This window comes from Opisthorchis viverrini, assembly GCF_000715545.1.
Source record: "Opisthorchis viverrini unplaced genomic scaffold opera_v5_115, whole genome shotgun sequence".
Classification (NCBI taxonomy): Eukaryota; Metazoa; Platyhelminthes; class Trematoda; order Opisthorchiida; family Opisthorchiidae; genus Opisthorchis; species Opisthorchis viverrini.
This window is the reverse complement of record NW_008751773.1, coordinates 598,855-619,655: the sequence shown is the minus strand read 5'-3', so window position 1 is coordinate 619,655 and position 20,801 is coordinate 598,855. Positions and strand designations below refer to the sequence as shown.

The window sequence follows — 20,801 nt, the reverse complement described above, 5'->3', positions numbered from 1 at the left end:
TGAGACAGCAATGCCTTACTTCCTGCATCCTCGGGTTAGGCCGCCACCCTGCAGCCAAGTAAGACTATTGAGTCATTCACTCCGAAAAGGGTCACCCAGTCCACCTGTCACCTGTCCACGGACGTCCCACCCGCTGCCCCCCCCCCGACCACTTCACACCGCACACGCAAAGACTCCTGGGTCATTTAATTGTTAGATGTGTCCAGCAGGAAGAAACAGAATAACACCTTGCTAAATCTACGAAGTGTTTTAAACGGGTTCTTTTAACGTCCCTAGTTTATGTTAAATTGGTAAACAGGCAATGCTCGCTGAGACCGCATACCCCCTCAAAAGTGTTGTTTTCTGTGACTAGTAAAATGCATACATGACCCAAGCGTGGACATGCATTGCAAGACGCCAACGAAGAACTCGGCTTATTCACATTACACTGTGTATCCGGTGATCCAGATGCGATGGCCGTGGAATACATGGCGTGGAAGTTGCATCCAGTCCTTACCGAATTGGATTCCAGTGAACAGTCTTCTTTGCGTCGTTCAGTTTTCAGTTTAATCAAGCCCACTATCCCTTGACATAAGAAAAGGTGCTTATTTCTAGTATCAGCATTTGCCACAACGGACTGCATCAGAGACAACATCATCAGTGTTGATACTGATCCCAACTGTCGTCCAGCCAAAAGGCGTATATAACTGTATTTAAAGCCTATAATGAAAAGAGTGGGTGACGGAGGCCTAGTGCATGCCTATCGCATGTGTTCCGAAGTCTCTACACCTCCAAGCGCTTAATCAGATAACCTGGAGAGAAACTGACAGCACGAACGCCATCGACGCCAATCATCCACCATTTCTTGTAATGTCTCCAGCAAAGCGCAGGTGGCACGGGGACCTCATCCTAAAAGACGGACTGCACTAACACTACCCAAACTCTTCACAATCTCCTTCAAACACTTCTGCCAATTCATAAGTTGTCCACCCCGCAGTCCCGCCACGGCACGGAGATCACCACTGGTCTTGGTAGGCAGCGTTCGGCATGCATAGCGCATGGCTGAGGCACCTCAGTTAATGATGCTGGATGATTCCCGCGAGTAAAGTACCCACTGAACAGCCAGATACCCGTTTTATGATTACCTCTTCCGAATCCGTTGACAATGTCCAAAACCAATAAAGCTTCTCAGGCATCAGTGATCCAAAAGCTGAAGACGCCGCAATCGCCCGGGTGCAGAGGCCACAGCTAGCAGTCATACAATAATACGACCCTTAATGTAGCTTACTACACGCGGCCCTTGAGACTCAGCTATATGCCTTTGACACTCCGAAGAGACTTAACTTTACTGTGATGTGACGGTTTGTGTACTTCTAGATCCACTGAGCTTTGCTGGGGGTGTCCGTGAGAGATACTCGCAGAATCTCTCATACAAGTTTGGTCAATGGTTGCAAGTCTGATGAACACAGTTTCGGGGTTGGAACATGTGTGGCGACTTGTTTCGTAAAAATGGTATGTAGTTCCCGCCAAACACCGCTGCCTGGCGGTCAGGCTTTTGGGCCAAAGACTTTGGTTGAGGATCCAATATGATTGTGAAATTAAACTCACCCTGCGACAAACGCAAGCATTTCCTTGGGAGTATGTTCGGAGGCTGACAAGACATTTTGTATCCGGTAATCTTGGAAGCGGACAACGAAAAAACACAGCTTCCCCTTCATGCGACTCCGATGTAATCTGCCCCGGATCCATATGTACTGGTCAACATAACCTTCCTGTGCAACATCTTTCAAGTCGACAAAATCTGGTCCTTTCTTATACTGTGATTGATGTAGGGGTAGCATTCCATATGCTGTTGTCGCTGACTCCAGGCCACCATCTCCGTCCACAATCACAACTGGGAGCTCCTAGTAAATAAGATTGCAAAGAGACATGGGTGAGGATAAACGTAAAGCACTGCAACGTAAAAGCAGTTGTATTTGAGGACTAGATTTCATGAAGCTCAAGATATGGGAGGGTCATCAGTCCAGGAATTTATTGGTCCGAAAAAAGGACCAAACCACAACAATGAGGTAGTTCACACCAGTTGTTTCTACACTGGCATTCCAGCATTGGCCAGCATACAATGCATAGGACTGGTCAGTTGACAGAAATCTACCTGTGGATGATCGTCCGTTGACAGTTTATCCATGCCCCTGTTCAACTTCCGGAGCTCTTTTTTGGACAACTTCACTTCTGAAGGGACAGTTGGTACCTCCGACATCCTTACGATAGTTGTACAGATCACGCTTTGGAAGCACGCCACCTGCACAGCTCTCAGCAGCGAACCAAACTGTGACCTCGTAAATGATTGGTCGCAGAAGAAATCTCCCGCGTGCTGTTAGTTCCAAGGACGATGGCGATACGTCCACGGGACTACAAATCCATTACTATTATAGTGTTTGGTGCTGAAGTACCACAGTCGCTGGTGGCTCAAGAGAAAACTGATGGAATTTATGTGGCTCAGTGGTTTACGGTGCCCTATTATATTGCACCCACTACCAAGTGATTTAGTGACTGGATTCTTCAAATTGTTTTGGTTTCTTAGTACTTTTAGATGAACACTTAGAGAGATACAGGGAGCTCCGACTTAGCAGAAGTGCGCCTTCGTCACTTTCAATAAAGTTAAGGGTCTATTTTTGTACCTAAATTGGTAAGTGGTTTTCACTCTACTCGCATCCCTGCTGAGTAATTTTCTAATCGCGTGGCATAATTGGGTAGTGCGTCCCATTACTGAAGCCAAATGCCAGTTGTTTTCTACTCTAAATCAAGCTCGACGCTGCCTGTCAATTACTTATCACCCCGCGCTGTATTCGCCTAATGGAATTAAATTTTCGAAGCTACGACGTCTCTCATGAACATAGAGAAACAGGCAATCGAGTTCAGAGCATCAGTCTCAAGTTTTGAGCTCCAGCTGGACATCCCGGGGTCTCAGTACTGCTGGGAAAGTAATTCACCTGTCTTTTTCTGCCAGGGGTGTGATTGCTTCAGGGGACAATCAAATTCAGTGAGGTGCGAAAATAAGGAGGTAGATTAGGGTGATTTTTGTTGTGAGAACATACACAACACGACCCAACATTTGGGCGTGAAAGGTTTTATTTCATTCGCAAAGGTTTTGCAACCAATAGCATTGTGCGGCCAGTGGGCCTCCTTATCACCACATATATTTGGACTTCCGATGTGGCACTCCACTACTTGGAAACTGCCCCCAGACTAGTCAACCCCTTTGCCAACCTAGATCAGTTCAACCACATCCTGCCGTTTTAAAAATTTGGTCACATCCTGATAGCGAGGCTGAGCTCTGACGTTAATTATGATAAAGAATAGGCAGTATAAGGATACTGAAAGTGCCGTGCTATTCCCCCTCTCTTCAAAATACCCTATTACTATATAACGTAGAGCAAACTTCCAGATAGAGTTACACCGAGATCAGTTGCCATATTTCACCAACCTACTGAAAGTTTCACAAGTTCATGAAACATCTGAGCACCAGTCAACCGAGAGGAAATATTTTCACCTTCATTTGTTTCACATTGAGATGAGCGCACAGACAACCTTTCTTCGCTGGCTTTGGGTGCGGAATGAACCATTTTCTCTTCATTCGTACCTCAGCACCGACCCGTTTCCCTGAACAGCCATGGGTTTTATTGATCTCACAAGTTTATGAAGCGCTCTTTATTGTAATTTTTCAGGTCTTGTTCATATCGCTTTAACTTTCTGGTAACAATTCAAGCTTGTGGTCAGAATCGGCACACCATTCAAGGGATATCACTGAGCCTCTGCTTCTGATCACGTTTTAACCTGCCCAATCGCTCGAATCTGGTTTATCTTCTCACTTTTACCAATTGGATTTATGGCCATCAGACTTGTATTTAGGCAGCCGAGGATGAGATAGATGGTTGCCATCCACTGTTGGAATACTGAGTGATCTTTCAGATGCCAACATCCTGAATGCTCACTAACAACAACCATCTTAACTGAGATGGTTCTGCATAACATGTAAGGGATCTTATGTACCCTCTTTTGAAATAGGTATTCCCTTCTGAAGGGGTTCTGTTCTTTACTCTGTTCTGAAACGGTTGGAAGGTCGGTCTTGCGTCGGCTGGTCGGCCGATGATCAACCAGTCTTGCTAGCCTTTATTAGATTACCTTCCTATGGTTTTTTCCGTGCTTTTGGGCGTGACACCAAAATACGCAAATTCTACTCGATCCAATTTAGCCGTTAAAGCACAATCTTCAAGCCCAGATGCGGACAAGGTGGTCGTTGGTTTATGCACCATACATCGTTTCGTGGAATGTCGTCACCGTGCATAACGTTTGACTCACCTTCGGAAGGGACTAGGAAGCGGGAGACGTTCGCGATGGACAAACTAACTCCACGAGGCCGCTGACTAGAAGGACACATATGTTCTTTCCGCCGAAACTAAAGGGTTTCGATGTCGCGATTTTAACGGGCAGTTAGTTAATCCATTTGCGCCTTCAGGTAACATGTTGCTCGTTGCATTTTGTTTAAATGAGCACATTTTCAAGGTCGCGCAACATCACCGATTTGCATTCTGCTACCGTCTTACGCGAGATAAAGCACGAGATCGCACTTGAGCATATTTGGGCTTCTTCGGCGTTCAGTAAGAATAAAACATCTAAAGAATATCTAATGCGAATTCCATCCTGTAAGATCGGTCATTGATGTTAGTTTCCCTGACATTCTTCAGATTTAACAAAGGAGATGATTTTGTTCGGCGAACCTGGTCGCAACACATTTTCCCATGGACCTCAAATTTCATTGAGTAGTGCATGAAATGTGCAGTGGCGATGCGAGGGTAACCTATGTGAATGATCCACTCTCCCAGGCATGCATAACTAGCCCGTAGATAATACGGCGTCACGAGACAGCTGAAGGTGTCACTCCTAATATGGATACGACGGTCTATGTGTGTTGACGCCATTAGGCAACCGCCGTGATAACGGTAGTCGTTGTCACCCACCCCAACTACATTTTGTAACTGCTAGGTCAGCGGCTGTGTGGCGCTGATTATGAGACCTCACCTATGCACGGTAACATAATCCATTGGCCATCGACTGTCTTTCACACCCATAACTATACGTGATGCCACTTGTCTTTGGTGCCTATAGTGAACACCAGGCCAGTATGTACGCGCGCCGATAAAAATGAGGCACAATTTTTGCGCGATATTCTAATTTAAAGGCCAACGACTGCCCATTATACTCACAACCACAGTCGATATCGCCTACCTTAATTGCTTATCGTAATAGCCAGGCCTGTGTCTATGTTCAACGCCGAGTATGAGGCCTCAATCATGACCAGCAGCCCAGTCCAATGGCCAACGACCGCCGGTCATACTCAAAACTGTGCTCAGTGTCACCTGCCGAGGCTAATTATAGTAACTACGGGGCCCGTACACGCTCGTGGCAGACTATGCTGTCCCAACTATACGTAATGATAGACCGAAGAACAACGACATTTTTCATATCCATACGTCGTCCGTCTGCTCCATGCCTGAAAACTACACAGCAACCTTTAACAAATCATGTTTCTGTTTATTGGTTGCATTGATATAAACTGAATGCGTGGTCTATTCGGCTCTCAGTTTTTTTCGCTCGACAAGTATTCTGAAAAAATGTGTAACCAATTACGACTCGCATCCATCTTCCGCGATGTCATTTCAAACACATAATTAACCAAGGTTGTTGAGGATAACTCACCAAGTGCTTAACAAATCTCTCCGTCCACAATCCCTGGTTGGTTTCCGCGCTGAACCTGGAGAATTACTGTTACAAAGGTAAACTCGCTACTTGCTCTATTAGTCCAGTTGGCGAAAACGTTGGAACCGTTTGTGCATCAGTAAGTCGATAACGTTATTCGGCAACCAAGTGCATTATTGGGGGAAGCGAAGTTCAAGCTAGAGAAGAGTGTATACTTGTTAGTCGGAAGCGGATCTCAGTCCTGGGATCAAAGGACCACACGCGTCTTCAAGCATGCATCCATGGATGCAGCTGTAGCAAAGCTCTAGTGAGTCAGCGAGTGCGTCGTGTTAACTCCGCCCGTTTAGAGCACTAAATGTCAACTTCACTCGATTTCCACTCTCTTATACCGATACAGTGTAGCTTGATAAAATCGACACCTCGTTCTTCCTTGTCGAAACTCGTAACCATCACACACCCAACCATAGTGGTAATGTAACCAACACGGGGAACCCTTCTGGGCTTCATTTAGCTCATCGTTTATGCCGAAGTATTGCAACCCATCTTCACTTCCGCATCATATCAGCTTTACACCACCCCTACCGCACCTCCTGTCCACGACGATGCAAAAGACTATACGGTTGACAACTCCCACTTCAACTGCATGACCTCTCCCAAAAATATACTCCTCCTGCATGGCGAACCTTGCACACGATCCAGTCAATTCACGTCCCTCATAGTCACATATGTCCACGCCAGTTCGCCTCGACCGCACACATAAATACTGGTAACCGTTTTTGAAATCGGGCAGTATAGCCTCGGTGAGGTAGTTAAGAATTATTATAACTTTTGACTGTGTTCTTCCAGGCGGCATTTTAACTCATATCAGATGCTTACTAGCAAACCTTTTGGACACTTTTTCCTATTCTGAGCCCCCAAAGTGGACAAGGCTGTCTTATTACCTCACTTGAATTGCAGAAATGAGCCACCGTGAACCCTCGAAGGACCCAAGAATATTCCAACTACAATGAAAACCATAAACGGTCCATCCAAGGTGTTCATGAAAGTGGCCACTACAATTTCAGTTTCCACGGGTATAAGGGCGTGATTATTGTCTTAGTCTTTTTGAGATTAATTCCAAATCTAATACCTGGAAAAAAACGAAGCAACCAGCTTTCTCACTAAATTTTTCGCCGTTTCCATAAAGACAATGGGGAGCCGCCAGTGGCCATTAGGATACGAATCCGAGCCTGCAGTGGATCCTGAATTAGTTTAAACAACTTCTGATAAAACTGCGGCTGCGTGAAGAGATCTTAATGGATCAAATAGTTACCATCAAATGCTAAAGCTTTACGTTAAAGTTTCGATTTCTCGAATCACGGTTTCAGAGAAATTCCGGTTGTGCTTCTAGGACGTGGCCTCCGCAAGTGTGCGCACACCGGGTGGTTCCGAGTGTGCCTTCCGGTTTTTGGTTTCGTGTGAAGAACTGGGTAAATCAGTATTTAAATAACAGGCATCCATTCCAGAAAAACCCGCAGGTGGGCGTTCATCTGATTTGTCCACCTCTATGATCGTCCGCAGCACAGCCCCCGAAATATCTTTCGTACGTGTCCGCCATTCGGCACTCATCTAAGATATTTATAGCCGCTCTGTAACGACCGTGCGGAATGTTTTTCAGAAAGAATGTTTCTCCAAGTGTTCTTCCTTGCACTGAGCCTAGAAATATTCCAAAGGAGTGCGGAGTCATAATTACTATGCTTTTGCCTGCACAAACGCAATGGGTAGCAACCACTAGTGACTCGTGCAATGTAGAGTGTCTTTTCATCGCGGGATGCGACCAGACAGACATAACCAAGCAATACGTCACAGCCAGCAAATCAGATGCGTTTTTATGATAGTTAGCATACTCTGTATCTAGTGCAAGTCAACGTTCGACCTTCATTGGAAGAGAGGGTCTTTGATGATTCTACGGGAGGAATTGGTGTGTTTATAGGCAGTAGTAATAGCGGTAGCAGTAGGACATACGCAAAATTACGGTCTAACAGTGGTCACAATTTTTTTACCAACTACAGCTAGGTGACCATGTCCGATTTTCGAAACGATAATTGACATTCAGCCGGAGATAGTAGGGTTGTCGAGGCGAAAGGGCGTGATCCTGTGTGAATACGAGGGCCGTAGATCAGCCGAAAGTTTCCCAAAAATCATAACCAGCGGTGGAATCTTCGACGTACCAGAGCAGAACGGCCAGGACCGTGTGCAGATGGTTCCAAAAACCACCGTTAAAGCTCTTCGATGTCTTCGAGGTTTGCCCATGCAAAATAGGGTTATCTGGTGGAATGCCATCACAGAAGTTTTAGGTACCATGTGTTAAATGAACCTGGTAGTAGGGTGGGTTTAGTGAAATCAGTTGTTCGAACCATTCAGGGATAAGGGGTTAGAGATATATTGTCGTTTTTCATACTTGTACGATGAAGTGAAAGTATGCCGGAAATAAACCCTAAGGAAGATCGAAGACGCACTGCAAAACGCGTCGCTTCACGCAACCACAACTCGTGCTCTTATTTAGCCCGGTAGCCCAAACATGCGACATCATTTTGCTCTGCTAGAATCGATGTTTTGGGCTGATGGCAAAATTTTCTGGAATATGTTCTGCAACCGGACAGGCTTAAGTTAGCGGCGTAGGTGATCAACAAACGCTGCTTTCATTTTAGTATCTTGTTTTTTCAGTAATGTCGGTGGACTGAGGCCCAGCATAGAGTAACCAAGCTTTTGGAGGAATGGCGCGCAGTTGATGAGGGTTGGTAACGCTTTAAGGATGACTGGTGGCCGAAAAGTCCAAACCAAGTTTTGCGCACTTAAATGGGCGGACAAGGAGCATTGAGAGGATGGATGGCGGGGGTGTTAAAGTGCCTAGATCGTCCAGAGGACAAAGACGGGTTGAGGGAATTGGAACATGGATATCTGAGTACTGGTTGAAGAGTAGATGTCCCTGTATCGGTGATACCTAAGGAAACTAGCAGTCCTCAGTAAGGACATCATCACTGTCAGACGCAATTAGAACTTTTGGGGAAGGTGTCTTGGTTGTCCAAGAATTCCGATACTTTGAACTATGTGAGTGTAGGTTTACATAATGATATCTCAATACCGACAACGGGACTTACTGAGCAAGTGGTAGGTTTGAATTTATAACAGCCAGACATTTGAACAACTTCACCGAAGATTTAATGAAGCTCAAATCAAATACGCATTTTCCATATCGGATCCATCTTTGAGTGAAACCAGTTTCCTAAAAAGAAACAGTGATGAACCAACACGGTTGTGCCAGTCCATTGGGTAAATGAAAATGCATTTCATCCGTGGTGGTTTCACAATCTTCAGTCGTGAGCATTGCGGGGCCGCACTGCGCGTACATTATGATGATAAAAGGCCGTCGTGGGCTGTTGGAATAAACCACCATACACGATTGGGGCCTCAGTAAACAGCGTCACAAATGGTCACGGACCCAGCAGTTGTGATAACAGGCTAAGGTTTTGGCGTTTTGTACCTTTATTTTACTTCCATTATAACACCACGTATTTCGTCAATTGCATAGTCGTTTTTTGTTTGAATACGAAAAACTACAAAAACGCGCACTTGTACTATTTCACATAATGCAAGCGTGGTCACGTGCTTCAACTCTCTCCTCTGATTTCGCTCGCGCTTGCAGCGGTCATTCGCGAGTCTCATGTACTAACTCTGGTACCAAAACACTTCAGACTATCTTCGGAATCCATTATATGTGGGAACTCTTCAGAAGAAGACCTCTGGACCAACATAATTGGACTATTGTTTATTCGCTGACCTGGGCCAACGACGAAATATTTTAAAGGGAACAATTGTTGGTCAGTCTGTTCCATCTGATCTCTTCATTTTTGTATACCCAATAGCGTAATTATTTTTATTTCTTTGCCACACTCCTGGTAAACTAACTTATTGGGTAGCAACACCACTACAAGGTAAGCGACAACGCAGGAAGCCATGGCTATGAAGGGCGTTCGTTAACCATTGAGCCAGGCTACCATACTTATTTGCGGCCAAATGATCAGGGGTGCGCGTTTGTAAGAGCCTATAAGACTGGTCAAGCTGAAGACCAATGCGTACGGTTGTTAGAATCAAACGCAGTGGATGGCGTATTTTTCGGCTATTTCGTTGCGCTTTATGTCATAGTGCACCCAAATGACGTCATTTCTCCTAGTAGGGAAGATATATCATCGGGATGTCGGCATTTTGCATGCAGATACCTGAAACCCTGCGTCCCCTCCGGAGTAGTTGCGCTAATCTTGGAATGGGACTATCCAAAAAGATACATATTTACATAATAATGCAAACTGTTTCAAGCTGTCTTGGAATATTTTTACTGAACTCAGGGCGAGCTTCCAGATAACTGCGATGTGCCAAAGCTCGTTGAACAAACTCATGTAGTTTGTTACGTCTGACGACTATAAAGCATTCAAAAGTCATTCAGCTACCCGCATAGATGAAATTTGCACTTGTTATTCTGTTGACCATAAATCCTACTTGGAGAACACCGTCAAACGATTAAAAGTGCTGGGGTGTGATTTAGGGCCTTGTGTCGTAAACTGGTTATCACACACGAATCACCGGTGGTCAGTGACCTTGAAAGTTTGTTCACTTAGACGAAGTGTCATATCTTTTAAACGTGCAGTCGATTTAAACTGACACCTCGCAAGGTTTGCAACCGCGAAAACCCATTTGTTTTGGCGAAATTAATTCCAGTTGCTCTCTGCAGGGAAGAGGTTAGCGGTGCACGGTGGCTGCATATCTGTTATTGTTAAGTATATGAAGTAATAACACCAAGAAGTAACTCCAAGAGATCTGATCGTCGGCTCAGTAGTTGTGACCGGACGTTTTGTGTGGGGCCGCAATAAAGACGTGTTAATGGGTGCTTCTGGGTAGAATGCGTTAAGTTTTACCCTTGAAAACATTGTCACTAATGTGCGCTTCATCGGTTCCTTGGAGTCTTAGTAGGGTTGCAGTTTCTTAGTGATTTGCGTTGAGCATCTGGCAACTGAAATCACGTTAGGTGGATTCCAAACGCTTCTGCGTCCAAGAGTAAAATTTCGGTGAGTTTAGGATACTTTAAAGTCTAAACATTGTACTGTTTATTACTTCTGATAGAACAGGAGTACAACTCGATATATAATTTTGCAATGTGAGTGCCCATCCTGATCGTTTCACAGTACGGCGTCGAGTAAGCTGAGCCAAAACTTAGTGGACGCCTACAGACTTATTTGCGATTTATATACGTATATCAGTAGTGTTTAGTAGTTTTTACGCTTGCCAGAGCAGCCTTGATATTCAGGTGTAGAATTCGATGGTAAGTATTCATTTAAGCGAAAGCTACCTGGATGGTTACGGTTTTAATGAAGCACGTTTGAGTCCTGAATTCCTGTTTCGGTGTAAAATTTGTTTTTCTGTGTTGGCGACCATGGCTCAGTATGCAGAATCCGGGTCTGCGGGATTATCTGTTAGGACTCTTGGTGTTTAACATCACCCATTTCTGCCTATGAGAATGCGTGAAAGGAAGCTGGATAGCCTCTGCTGTACCAGTGCGCTTTGAAGAAGGAAAGAGAACTTCCTGATCACTGAACACTATTTTCATCGACCTCGCAGTTGTATGCTTTTTCCACTAGCGCTTAACCTCCATAGAGCCATTGGTTAGTTAGGGCAACAAAGGTTAGCCTCCATGCTCGCGTTACTAAACGGAGTTTGCTGTGGCAACTTGGTATCCGGTTACAATTTTAGTTAGGCTATAGTACTTACACCTCGCTCAACCGAACTTTTTGTCACCTATCTATAGTTCCAACATCTAGTGAAAACTATCTGAATGTACATGGTAGAAATGTAACGATGATACTACTGGTCGGGAGGCACGCGAGTAGTATGTGTTGTTTGTAGAATTTCGCTTTGCGTCGATGGAAAAAGGGAAATCTGTTGCGGAATTCGTGGGGCCACTTTGTAACATTTGCTTGGATTTGACCGACGAATGAGTGGAGGCAACTAATCTCTAAGAAAACTCGTTCGGGAAAAGATCTGTGTCCAGTTTTTGGAACTAAGATGCAGATTAGAGTTTCGCTTCTCTGTTCAATGGTCTGTAACTGGTCAGTTGGCATTCAGAAGTATAGAGCGGTAGATGATACGACCTCATTGAGGAAGGCCCATTTTCCAATAGCTTTGCTTACGATACGGAGGAAAGTAATTTCGCCCACATCCAGGTTGCACACGACTCTTCGTTGCTGCCACCTCTCTCTGTGTCCTCGCTTAGGCTGACCTGCCCTGTCTCTCTATATTACGCCACGTCAGTTTACCGAGAGCAGCAGTTTGCCGCCAGGAGACTCAAATATTGAACTTTCACCTCCTCAGGAATGGCGGACTGATAGCTCCGATTTATCTTAGACGTTTTGCAGCGCAAACCAATATCCTTTGTGTTTCATTCAGCACAATTCTAATCTTTTTCTTATTAAGCGCTTCTCTCTCCGACCAAATCTGATACACCTCATGGCCTACTAGCACTTGTTAGGAAATGAACCTGCTTTCTCAAGACAAAGCCAAGCGCTTACTTTTCTGATCCCTTTGTGGTGAGACCCATAAACTCTTGAAAAAGCGCTTATCCATATAGACACGATGCATGAAGTGTCGCCGCAATGTTCTTATTCTCAGCACACAATACCGCATCCCCGTGACATGTTTCGCAGCTTCTGCACGGCCCTAGAGCATCATAAGCGAAACCACGCATGATTTTCCCAGTATTACATCGGTTAAAGGATGTGAACAATGCCACATGGCGGCTCAGACCTGGCCATCCTCCTCCATAAACAACAATATTCTGACTTAAAATCAAAGTTGCGTGAGATCGGCTGTAAAAACAGCTTAATAAAACGTCACTACCTCAATTTCATTGGCCAGCTACTCAACACCACCAAAGGAAACCACCTTGCCCCCTCGATCACGTGCACACAACTTCTGGCGCGATGTGACCACCATCATGACTTGAAGTTGCCATGACATCCCCATAATCGTGATACACTGACACTACGTACAACTCAAACACCATGAAAGCGTGTCGACGGGCATAGTCGATCGCCGCTTGTTTCAATCCCTACAACGTAGATTTCCGGCTGGAACTTTGCGGCCTTGATTTACAACCAACTCTTTGCTCAACGTAAAGCTCAAAGACAAGATGCTAATCCCCACCCAGAATATGGTGGGTGCTGCTGTTGTTCAGCGGAGTATGTTGAGTGCATTACACAGCAATTTACCAAGAGAATACGCAAGCACCTCTCGTACCGGAATACAATTAACCTCAAAAGTTCGGCTAGAAGCTCAATCGCGTCCCACCTAATAGACACCGGGCACAACCAATCGTTCGTGTCCCCTCGTTTTGTATTTCACTAACCACTCTTCACTGTGTATTTCATTTTTCGCTCCTGCTTTACTCATCAGATTTGTATTGACTTGATGACGAGATCCCGGAAAAATCAATGTTTGGCACTTGTTTTTCTAAACCATGGGTATATTTACGCAACTACTTCATGTCTCTCGCGTTACATATCACGTTCCATTTTGGGCAGACGAAGTCGATTGAATGGGCTTGCGAGTTACACAGATAGCTAATGTGGTCAATCCTCCAATCAGTCCACTTATGCATTTGCTGGGAAATATCAGACACATTTCGTCTCGAAATACTAGCCAGCTTGTCCCCGCACCGTTGTGCCGCCAACTAGCAGTACCATGTTTCCACGGTATTCTGATACAGTCTGTTCTTTGGCACTTCTCATGGCACTTGGCCAGCGCTAACCTAGTGATTGGCTTTTAACTTCGTAGCTCTTGAAAACTGCGAGCCTTTTATTGCCACCCGTCCTTTGCCGCCTTGTTCAATAACCACTGCAAAGGCCTCATCACTTCAGAAAATTTCTTTGTGAGTGTTACCTAACCGGTTCCCATCATGTCCAAAACACTGGCTGTACTAAATATTGGTAAAGCACGAATTTCGCTCAATCTCAAGTAAAATGAGTCTCGGGTTGAAAATCTTGTTGTCTAGCCAGTGTCCTCCCCATTGAACCCCTGAGAATCAGTCTCCTGTTCATCTTCGTAGAACCGAATGCACTCCGACCTCCTGGTAATTAATCCCGTGCGCAACAAACCACGTATGCCTTGTGCTTGGTAGATATTCATGCCTGCAACGACCAACGGTTAGCCTTGGTTTTATCAGCTCCCACGTCCCTCCTCACGCACCTAATTCATGTAAAATCGTCATTTTCAGCAACTGTCCACACAGTACAGGTTATTGACAGCTTGATGCACCATCACTTGCTCTTTCATATCGCTTGGGTCTGACAACGCTGAAGGCTGCTCATGTGACGAATTTCAGTTCAGCAACATGTCCTTCCTTCAAAGAATTTTCCTACGTCCTAGTGAGACTCGCAGTTTGTCACATGCCATGGTTTCAGACTTACTGTTCTTACCATTCACCTGAAGTTTTAGTGGTCCCTGAGTTAGTTCAGAAAACGTCCAATCAACCGTTATTTATGCAATTTAACATCTCACACTGACATTCACTTAGCGCCCCACTCCGCCTTAAGCGACGTTGTCACGTCTGACGTCCAAATGAATACACGTGAAAATGTTGTCTGGTTGAACTCAATTTAGGATACTGGATAGCAGAACTGCAACCAAGAGATAAAGCAAAGAATGTTTGTTGTGCCAGTAGAGGTCTCTGAATTTGAGGTTATCTAGTTCGGATTTTTCACCTACGTTCCAATGTTTGATGCGATCCGCTCTTCGCGACTCAGTACCAAAATATTGCTTGGTTTACGTTAATTATGTAAATAAACACAAACGTCTGATCAATAAGCACAATTGGTGTTTAGATTCTAACCATAAATTTGGACTCAGCCATCTCTACGCGATCTGCTACTACAACTGTCAGGTGGAATTTCAGCGTACACAATAACCGTTCTGCTAGGCAGTTTTGACGGCAGTGAGTACAGCGCTCATCCCAGAAGGAGCAATTCAACGCAAGTAGGACCATTGTGTAGTTGACAAAATACCAACTTAAGCACTCCTCCATTTTACATGTCCTGTAAGCGTAAGAAAAAGGTTTAAAGTGAGGAACGGAAAATAAGTACCATCAAAATCCCTTATGCCGCAACAGACGATGGATTCTGTCCACCTGTTTTTGATCAGCGGACTCACGTTTGTTCCTAATTTTCACTTTATAGTTGATAATTACGTTCTGATTTCGGTGAATCCATTGCCACAATAAAAAAGTGACGCAGTCTCTTCATCCGTCCTTCTTGTGTGCACCACATCATGTTTATTGATTGTCTTCGCTCAGCAGGCCATCCAATACTTTGCTAGTGTCCGTTTGTGTGTTATATCTGCAACGTCCAAAAAGAAAAACAACGCTCATGCCTTCCCAGAGAAAGCTTCATCTGATCCATGGAAACATGGCTTTGCTGTCTTGCGTTTCTAGTGTAAGCATAGTGTACCCACAATAAGATTTTTTGTGGGTCATTTGGCAACTGTCCTTTCGTTCGGGTTCAGCTAGCGGTTTGCTATTACGGTCTGCGATGCATCAATGTATACGTGTTGTACTCTGACAGTTTCAGAGTAAACATTTAATAGTTTTCCAGAAAGCTGGTAGAAAGATACCAGAATTCCAACTGAAAACGACTTAAACTTAAGTATTTCTGATGTTTTGAAGCACAGTTCTGGAGAAATTGCCGCGGATACCATGATATCAACTAGCTTTATTCAAAACTACTTACAATAGTTCAGTAGTGAGTCTCGTGGGTAAACTGAGATAACAGTTGTTGGACTTGATGTTGCTTATTTCGCATTTTTCGCATAATTTTAGGTCCACAACAGTGTTGTACGGGGGTGACCACGACGACATAATGAGGGATACTTCTCTGTTGTTGACTTCCAATCTAATAATAAGCAACGATGGAAACTACTCACAAGGTTGCTGAAAACTCTTCGATATCCCACGACCGGTTTCACCCTTCTTGGGGCTCATCAGATAGGCGCAGTCTCCGAGTTCCCGTCAATCTTATGTTCTACTTGAACTCAAATTGGACTGTTTTCGGGAAAAACACTAATTTGGGAATCAATTTGTTTTCCACGAGAGACTCAACTGAATCTCTCGTTTATGATATTCCACAACTGAAAGTGTTGCACACAGACCGTCTCATGGTTTAGTTGGCACGCTAATCAGGATATCGTAGTTGCTTTCAGCAACCTTGTGAGTAGTTTCCCTCATGAAAATATGCTGCGATATCTCGAATGTCGTGCCAGTTGAATCATGAGGCGACCTGTGTGCAGCACATTCAGTTATAGAATATCATAAATGAGAGATTCAGGTGAGTCACTCGTGAAAACCAAACTGATTTCCAAATAAGTGTATTTCTCGAAAACAGTCCAATTTGGGTTCAAGTAGAACATAAGATTGACGGAAACTCGGGGACTGCGCCTACCTGATGAGCCCCAAGAAGGGCAAAACCGGTCATGGACTATCGAAGGGTTTTTAGCAACTTTGTGAGTAGTTTCTTTTATGAAGTTTTAGTTCTCTGATTTCCTGCGAAAACAGCTATTGTTGCTGCATACCATAGGAGAAACATACGCTACCGCAGATCCGAAAAATGGAAAAAGCTATGAAGACCTCGAAAGATCTTTTCGGCTAACCAAGCAATATAAGAAGGGTATAATCGATCAATATATTTTGGTCCATCTGATGTTACCCTGCCAACCACATGTCAAAAAACGAATAATTCTTTCCTTTTTTTAAAGAAATTCAAAAGCACTTCACATGGGTTTTATGTGGTTACCAAACTGTCTGGATTCAATTGACGAAATTTCACTACTGAATGTGTGGCAGATAGTTTAGGAGAAATGAACAATAAGGCGTAAATGCTCGTTTTTCCTAACAGAAAAACATATACAGTTGTCAGTGCAACAATGCCCAGTGACTTACACGTGATTTCAACAAATTTACGGAACAGTAAACCTTTTGTTCCCGGTGAGAAAGATTGGTAGTGAAATGTGGGTTTTTGAACCATGATCTTGTGAAGAAAAGCAATAAAATACGCTGGAAATAAACATTAACAAGTTAGGTAACAGCAGATTTACAGCGAAAAAGCGGAAATAAAATTAGGGTGTCTGTTGAAACCAATGAATTCAATTAAATTTATACAGTAGTGTGGCAGGTTATGGATCTTTCTTGTTTGGGAACAGGTACTGCTAAATAACAAATTTTGACAGAGAATATTTTCGCAGGATAACGGGTTTTTGGAGAATGGAATACGCCATCCAAAGATCATCGTCAATCTGTAAGACGCTCCTCCAAGCAGAACAAATTCAAGTCTCGGGACATTACTTTGTAGGCAACAATTTTTTGTCAGGAAAAACTACGTGGTAAATCATTCGTGTTTGTGTTCCGGAAACGTGATGTCCTCCATCTGATGCATACCTCAGGTTTCGGTTCAAACGTCCTAAGCGTATTGGTCATGCAAATCGCCAAATATATAACAGGCCGGGCTGATTGATACACAAATGGTCATGCTCTGGTTCGAAAAGTTCTACGGTAGTTTGAGGAAGGCTTTCTGGTGACTATCAACTGTGATTGTGGTGCGCATTTCGTCCTGGTCCTGCCTCGTAGCACTGTGTGAAAATCACTTTAAATCAGCAAGTAATATGGACTCTTAATATATTTATGGGAATGATTCACATGGACGAGACTCAACAGAAGACATAAACTTGACCCTTTTGATGCCCTGAATATTGCTTATGTTGGATAAGACCTGACTTCTTGAAACAACAAGACACTCTCACCTTTCTGCTCGGAAAATTCACATCTTGATCTCACGCTGACTTCATAAAATGTAAGATATGGACTTCTTAATGACTTCTGGTAAAACACAGGTGATCCTTTGTGGATCATAAAGTTTCGGGATGACGGAAATTTTCACGGATGACACTATTTTGTTGGGATTTCAATTAAGGGACTGAAAATCTCCCATTAAAACTTTCATCGCTTTCCAAGTCCTGCCTTTTATAGCTGGGTGAAAGTGAAATCCTGTCTTATTTGCCAGTTTTTTGGAAGAAGAACCTGGTAACCACTGACTTCAAAGGTGCAGAAAGCATTGGTGTTAGGGATTAAACGACTGTACGGTGAATTTAACCGAGGTACACTGACTTGACTATATAAACAGATGTTGGAGCTCCTCGTAATGACAAAATCACTCATAACGGAACTTGCCTTGACGAATGGCGTGTACACTTTTCGCGCCTCTGACTAATTGGTAGAAAGCTGTGAAGCACTGTTAGGTGTTTTTGATAAGTTTTGCTCTTTCAAAGTTAGTTGAACCTTGGCCTGCCAAAAAAGTCCTGGCCCCCTTCATACTTTCTCTTCAATAGTCCTTTCAATTTAAACTGCTTAACTTACTTCTTGGCACTGCTTTTGGCTGCTGGAGGTACTTAGGTTTCATCTTACCAATGTCTTCAACCAATAGACCCTTTCTGGTGGAAAGCGACGAAGTCACCCGGTGTTTGTCAGTCTCGTCTACGCTTGACGTTTGTTGCGGAACACACTACTTATAAGGGCGTCGAGATACCCCAGACAACCCACAATTGGCTTCGCATTACTTAGGGCTCATCATTCAAAATAACTCCATAAGTTTCTCTCAACCCTGTGTCCCACAAGAGGTTGGTGTGTGCAGCACATTCAGTTGAAGCTGAGCACCGTCAAAGAGAGATTTACCTGGACTCAATTGTTTCCGACTGGGAACAAATTATTACTCAAGGGAGTACCTTTCGCGCATGTGAACAGTTGTTTTTTTAACGGGCAGATAAACGTTCACCTTCTTCGGATGCTATAGTAAAACGAATCCTGCATCACGGATTCGTGCGCTTCGGGATCGTTAAACTTTGCACCAATGTCCTACGAGCATAACAAATTGCTAACTCCCAAAGCGATAAAATCAAGTATAGTCGCTCCGCCAGGGGTGATAACCTTACAACAGATGTGGAAAAACGGAAGTTCAAACGCCTTCTTGTCGGCTTTCAGGTATTTAGTATATCATCTGCTCCGTTTCCTCGGCGAAATATCTTGTTTTTTCCTACTTGGCTAGCATCCATGGAGCCGGTATCTGCCTTTCCACTATTTCATCATAAATTCGCGAACTGTTTTCCCCTGTTTTTCATTTCAAGCATTACTTATGCAAACTGGAATCCCTGGGTATTTCAGTTTTGCTGTCAGTATACAATTTAGTGACATTTTTCTTTTCCAGGTCGCGGATTCCTCTTTATTTTCTCAGTGGCCTTCTGTGTCACATTGAAGTAGACCTCATGACCAGGGTGAAAACCTCGTTGGTTTCGAAGACTACACTCATTTGCGAATCGCTCAGCGCGATTTCAGTGATTCGCTCACACCTTGAAAGTCGTTGATGGACATTTTACGTTTAATGATCCCATCTGGTGTATCGAGAGATTTGAAACACCGTAATTTTACCTGTGAATGCTTTGGAACTCCAAAAAAGCGTAGATGTGTAAAAACAGTGTATGTTTGGATGATTTGAAGGTTGGCGTGACATTCATTTCGTGTTTCTTTCATTTTAAGAGCGCTGGCTTATCGCTGTTTGTCCGTTACCAGCTGTAAGCGCACGGAACTAAGTTTGCCAGGGATCCGTTCTCGTACAGCCATCTCAGCCGAACCTCCTACACAACTCCTAACAGTCAACCATGTCTCTTTGCGAGAACCATTTATCGCTCAGGCTTTCAGTTGACACCATAGGTTGCACAGGCGCTTCCTATAGCCCCCCCCCACAAGGTTCTGCTTTTCTGTATTGAATTCTCCGACTCACCACCTTATGTTCTGAGTAAGCTGACCAAAATATGAATCTGTTTTCCAACCATGCCTTGCACTACCCGTGTGCCAATCCTATGTTCAGTGGTTTTTTTTAACCAGCCAAGTTTAGATAGGCTCCGTGACTCACTTTTTTCACCGCCTTAACTGATGTGTGACCCATGCTTTTTTTACAAACACCCGCCACACAGATGTGTGCGGACACATCTGTGGTGGCCGTGAGGGAAGCAAATCAGGGATCTTGTGGCTTGTCGCCGCCCTAGATGCACTGCTGCGATCAAGAATGCACTGAAATCGGTCAACCCACCACGATGAAAAGCAAGAATAGGTACAGGTTATCAGAAATGGCTCTTAGTTTGTCAGGCTAGTCCCGTCGTCTATAAATCCTTAAGAATTGTGGCTTTTGGTTCAGGGCTAGGCGACTGGCAGCCGGGTAGGCAAATAAAAAAATAAACCATCGAGTAGAGACGGACTGAGAGTGAATGGAGAATGTACAATGATCAACCAAAGCATATTCATTTATACTTTGTAACATGTCAGGCAAAAACCGGACTCCAGGATATTTTCTTTGAAGGCAATATCAAGGGGCTCGGAAGGTATCTACAGTGAAAATGAAGGGGCTAATGTAATAAGGCTACCGGAGGGGGGTTTCCATCTCGAATCTGTACCTTCTTTGAGTTCATATCGAGACGCTTTGAAGTACTTATTAGTGCACAATGGGCGATAGCCATAATACAAATCAGAAAGTGTGTGTGTGTGCACTAATAGAAGTTTTTAGTATGGTGGACAGTGGAGGGTTGCAACGCGTATAAAAATAAATACAATGTGAAAAGGGAGCAAGTCAAAAAAGGGAACGTATCGGATGTGAGAGTCCCTTGGTGAAAATCCGGACGGCGGTAACGTGTTTTCTCCGCAGTTTGGCTGCTACAGGTGTTCCATGATTGTCCGTGGACTTGGAGTGCTTGGCTGGATGTGGGAGTCCGTGCGCGCGCGCGAGTCTGTGTGTCCTGACTGGGTTCGGTTTCCCTTTATGTAGGTCCCAGCGCGTCTACGCGGGCGCGTCGGCACATGAGTGGTTGCTACGCTGACTAGGCGGTGCAGACAATCGATGTCCGATGAGTCAGCTTAATGCGACGTGTTTGTGCGTATGAGAAAATAA

General features: G+C 44.2%; 2 protein-coding genes across 2 annotated transcripts in view; one reads left to right on the top strand and one right to left on the bottom strand.

The window, feature by feature from the left end:
* The window catches only part of T265_13902 (hypothetical protein), a gene marked incomplete at both ends in the record, with an annotated part of 24,492 nt that extends 22,139 nt beyond the window's left edge, over nucleotides 1-2,353 (bottom strand). The window contains 2 exons of the mRNA XM_009171070.1: nucleotides 1,588-1,883; nucleotides 2,135-2,353. Of these exons, the coding sequence (XP_009169334.1) occupies nucleotides 1,588-1,883; nucleotides 2,135-2,353 (515 nt within the window). The remainder of the gene's footprint in view (nucleotides 1-1,587; nucleotides 1,884-2,134) is intronic.
* Nucleotides 2,354-2,371: 18 nt separating this feature from the next.
* The window catches only part of T265_05912 (hypothetical protein), a gene marked incomplete at both ends in the record, with an annotated part of 25,175 nt that continues 6,745 nt past the window's right edge, over nucleotides 2,372-20,801 (top strand). Inside the window, one exon of the mRNA XM_009171047.1 lies at nucleotides 2,372-2,520. Coding sequence (XP_009169311.1) covers nucleotides 2,372-2,520 — 149 coding nt within the window. The remainder of the gene's footprint in view (nucleotides 2,521-20,801) is intronic.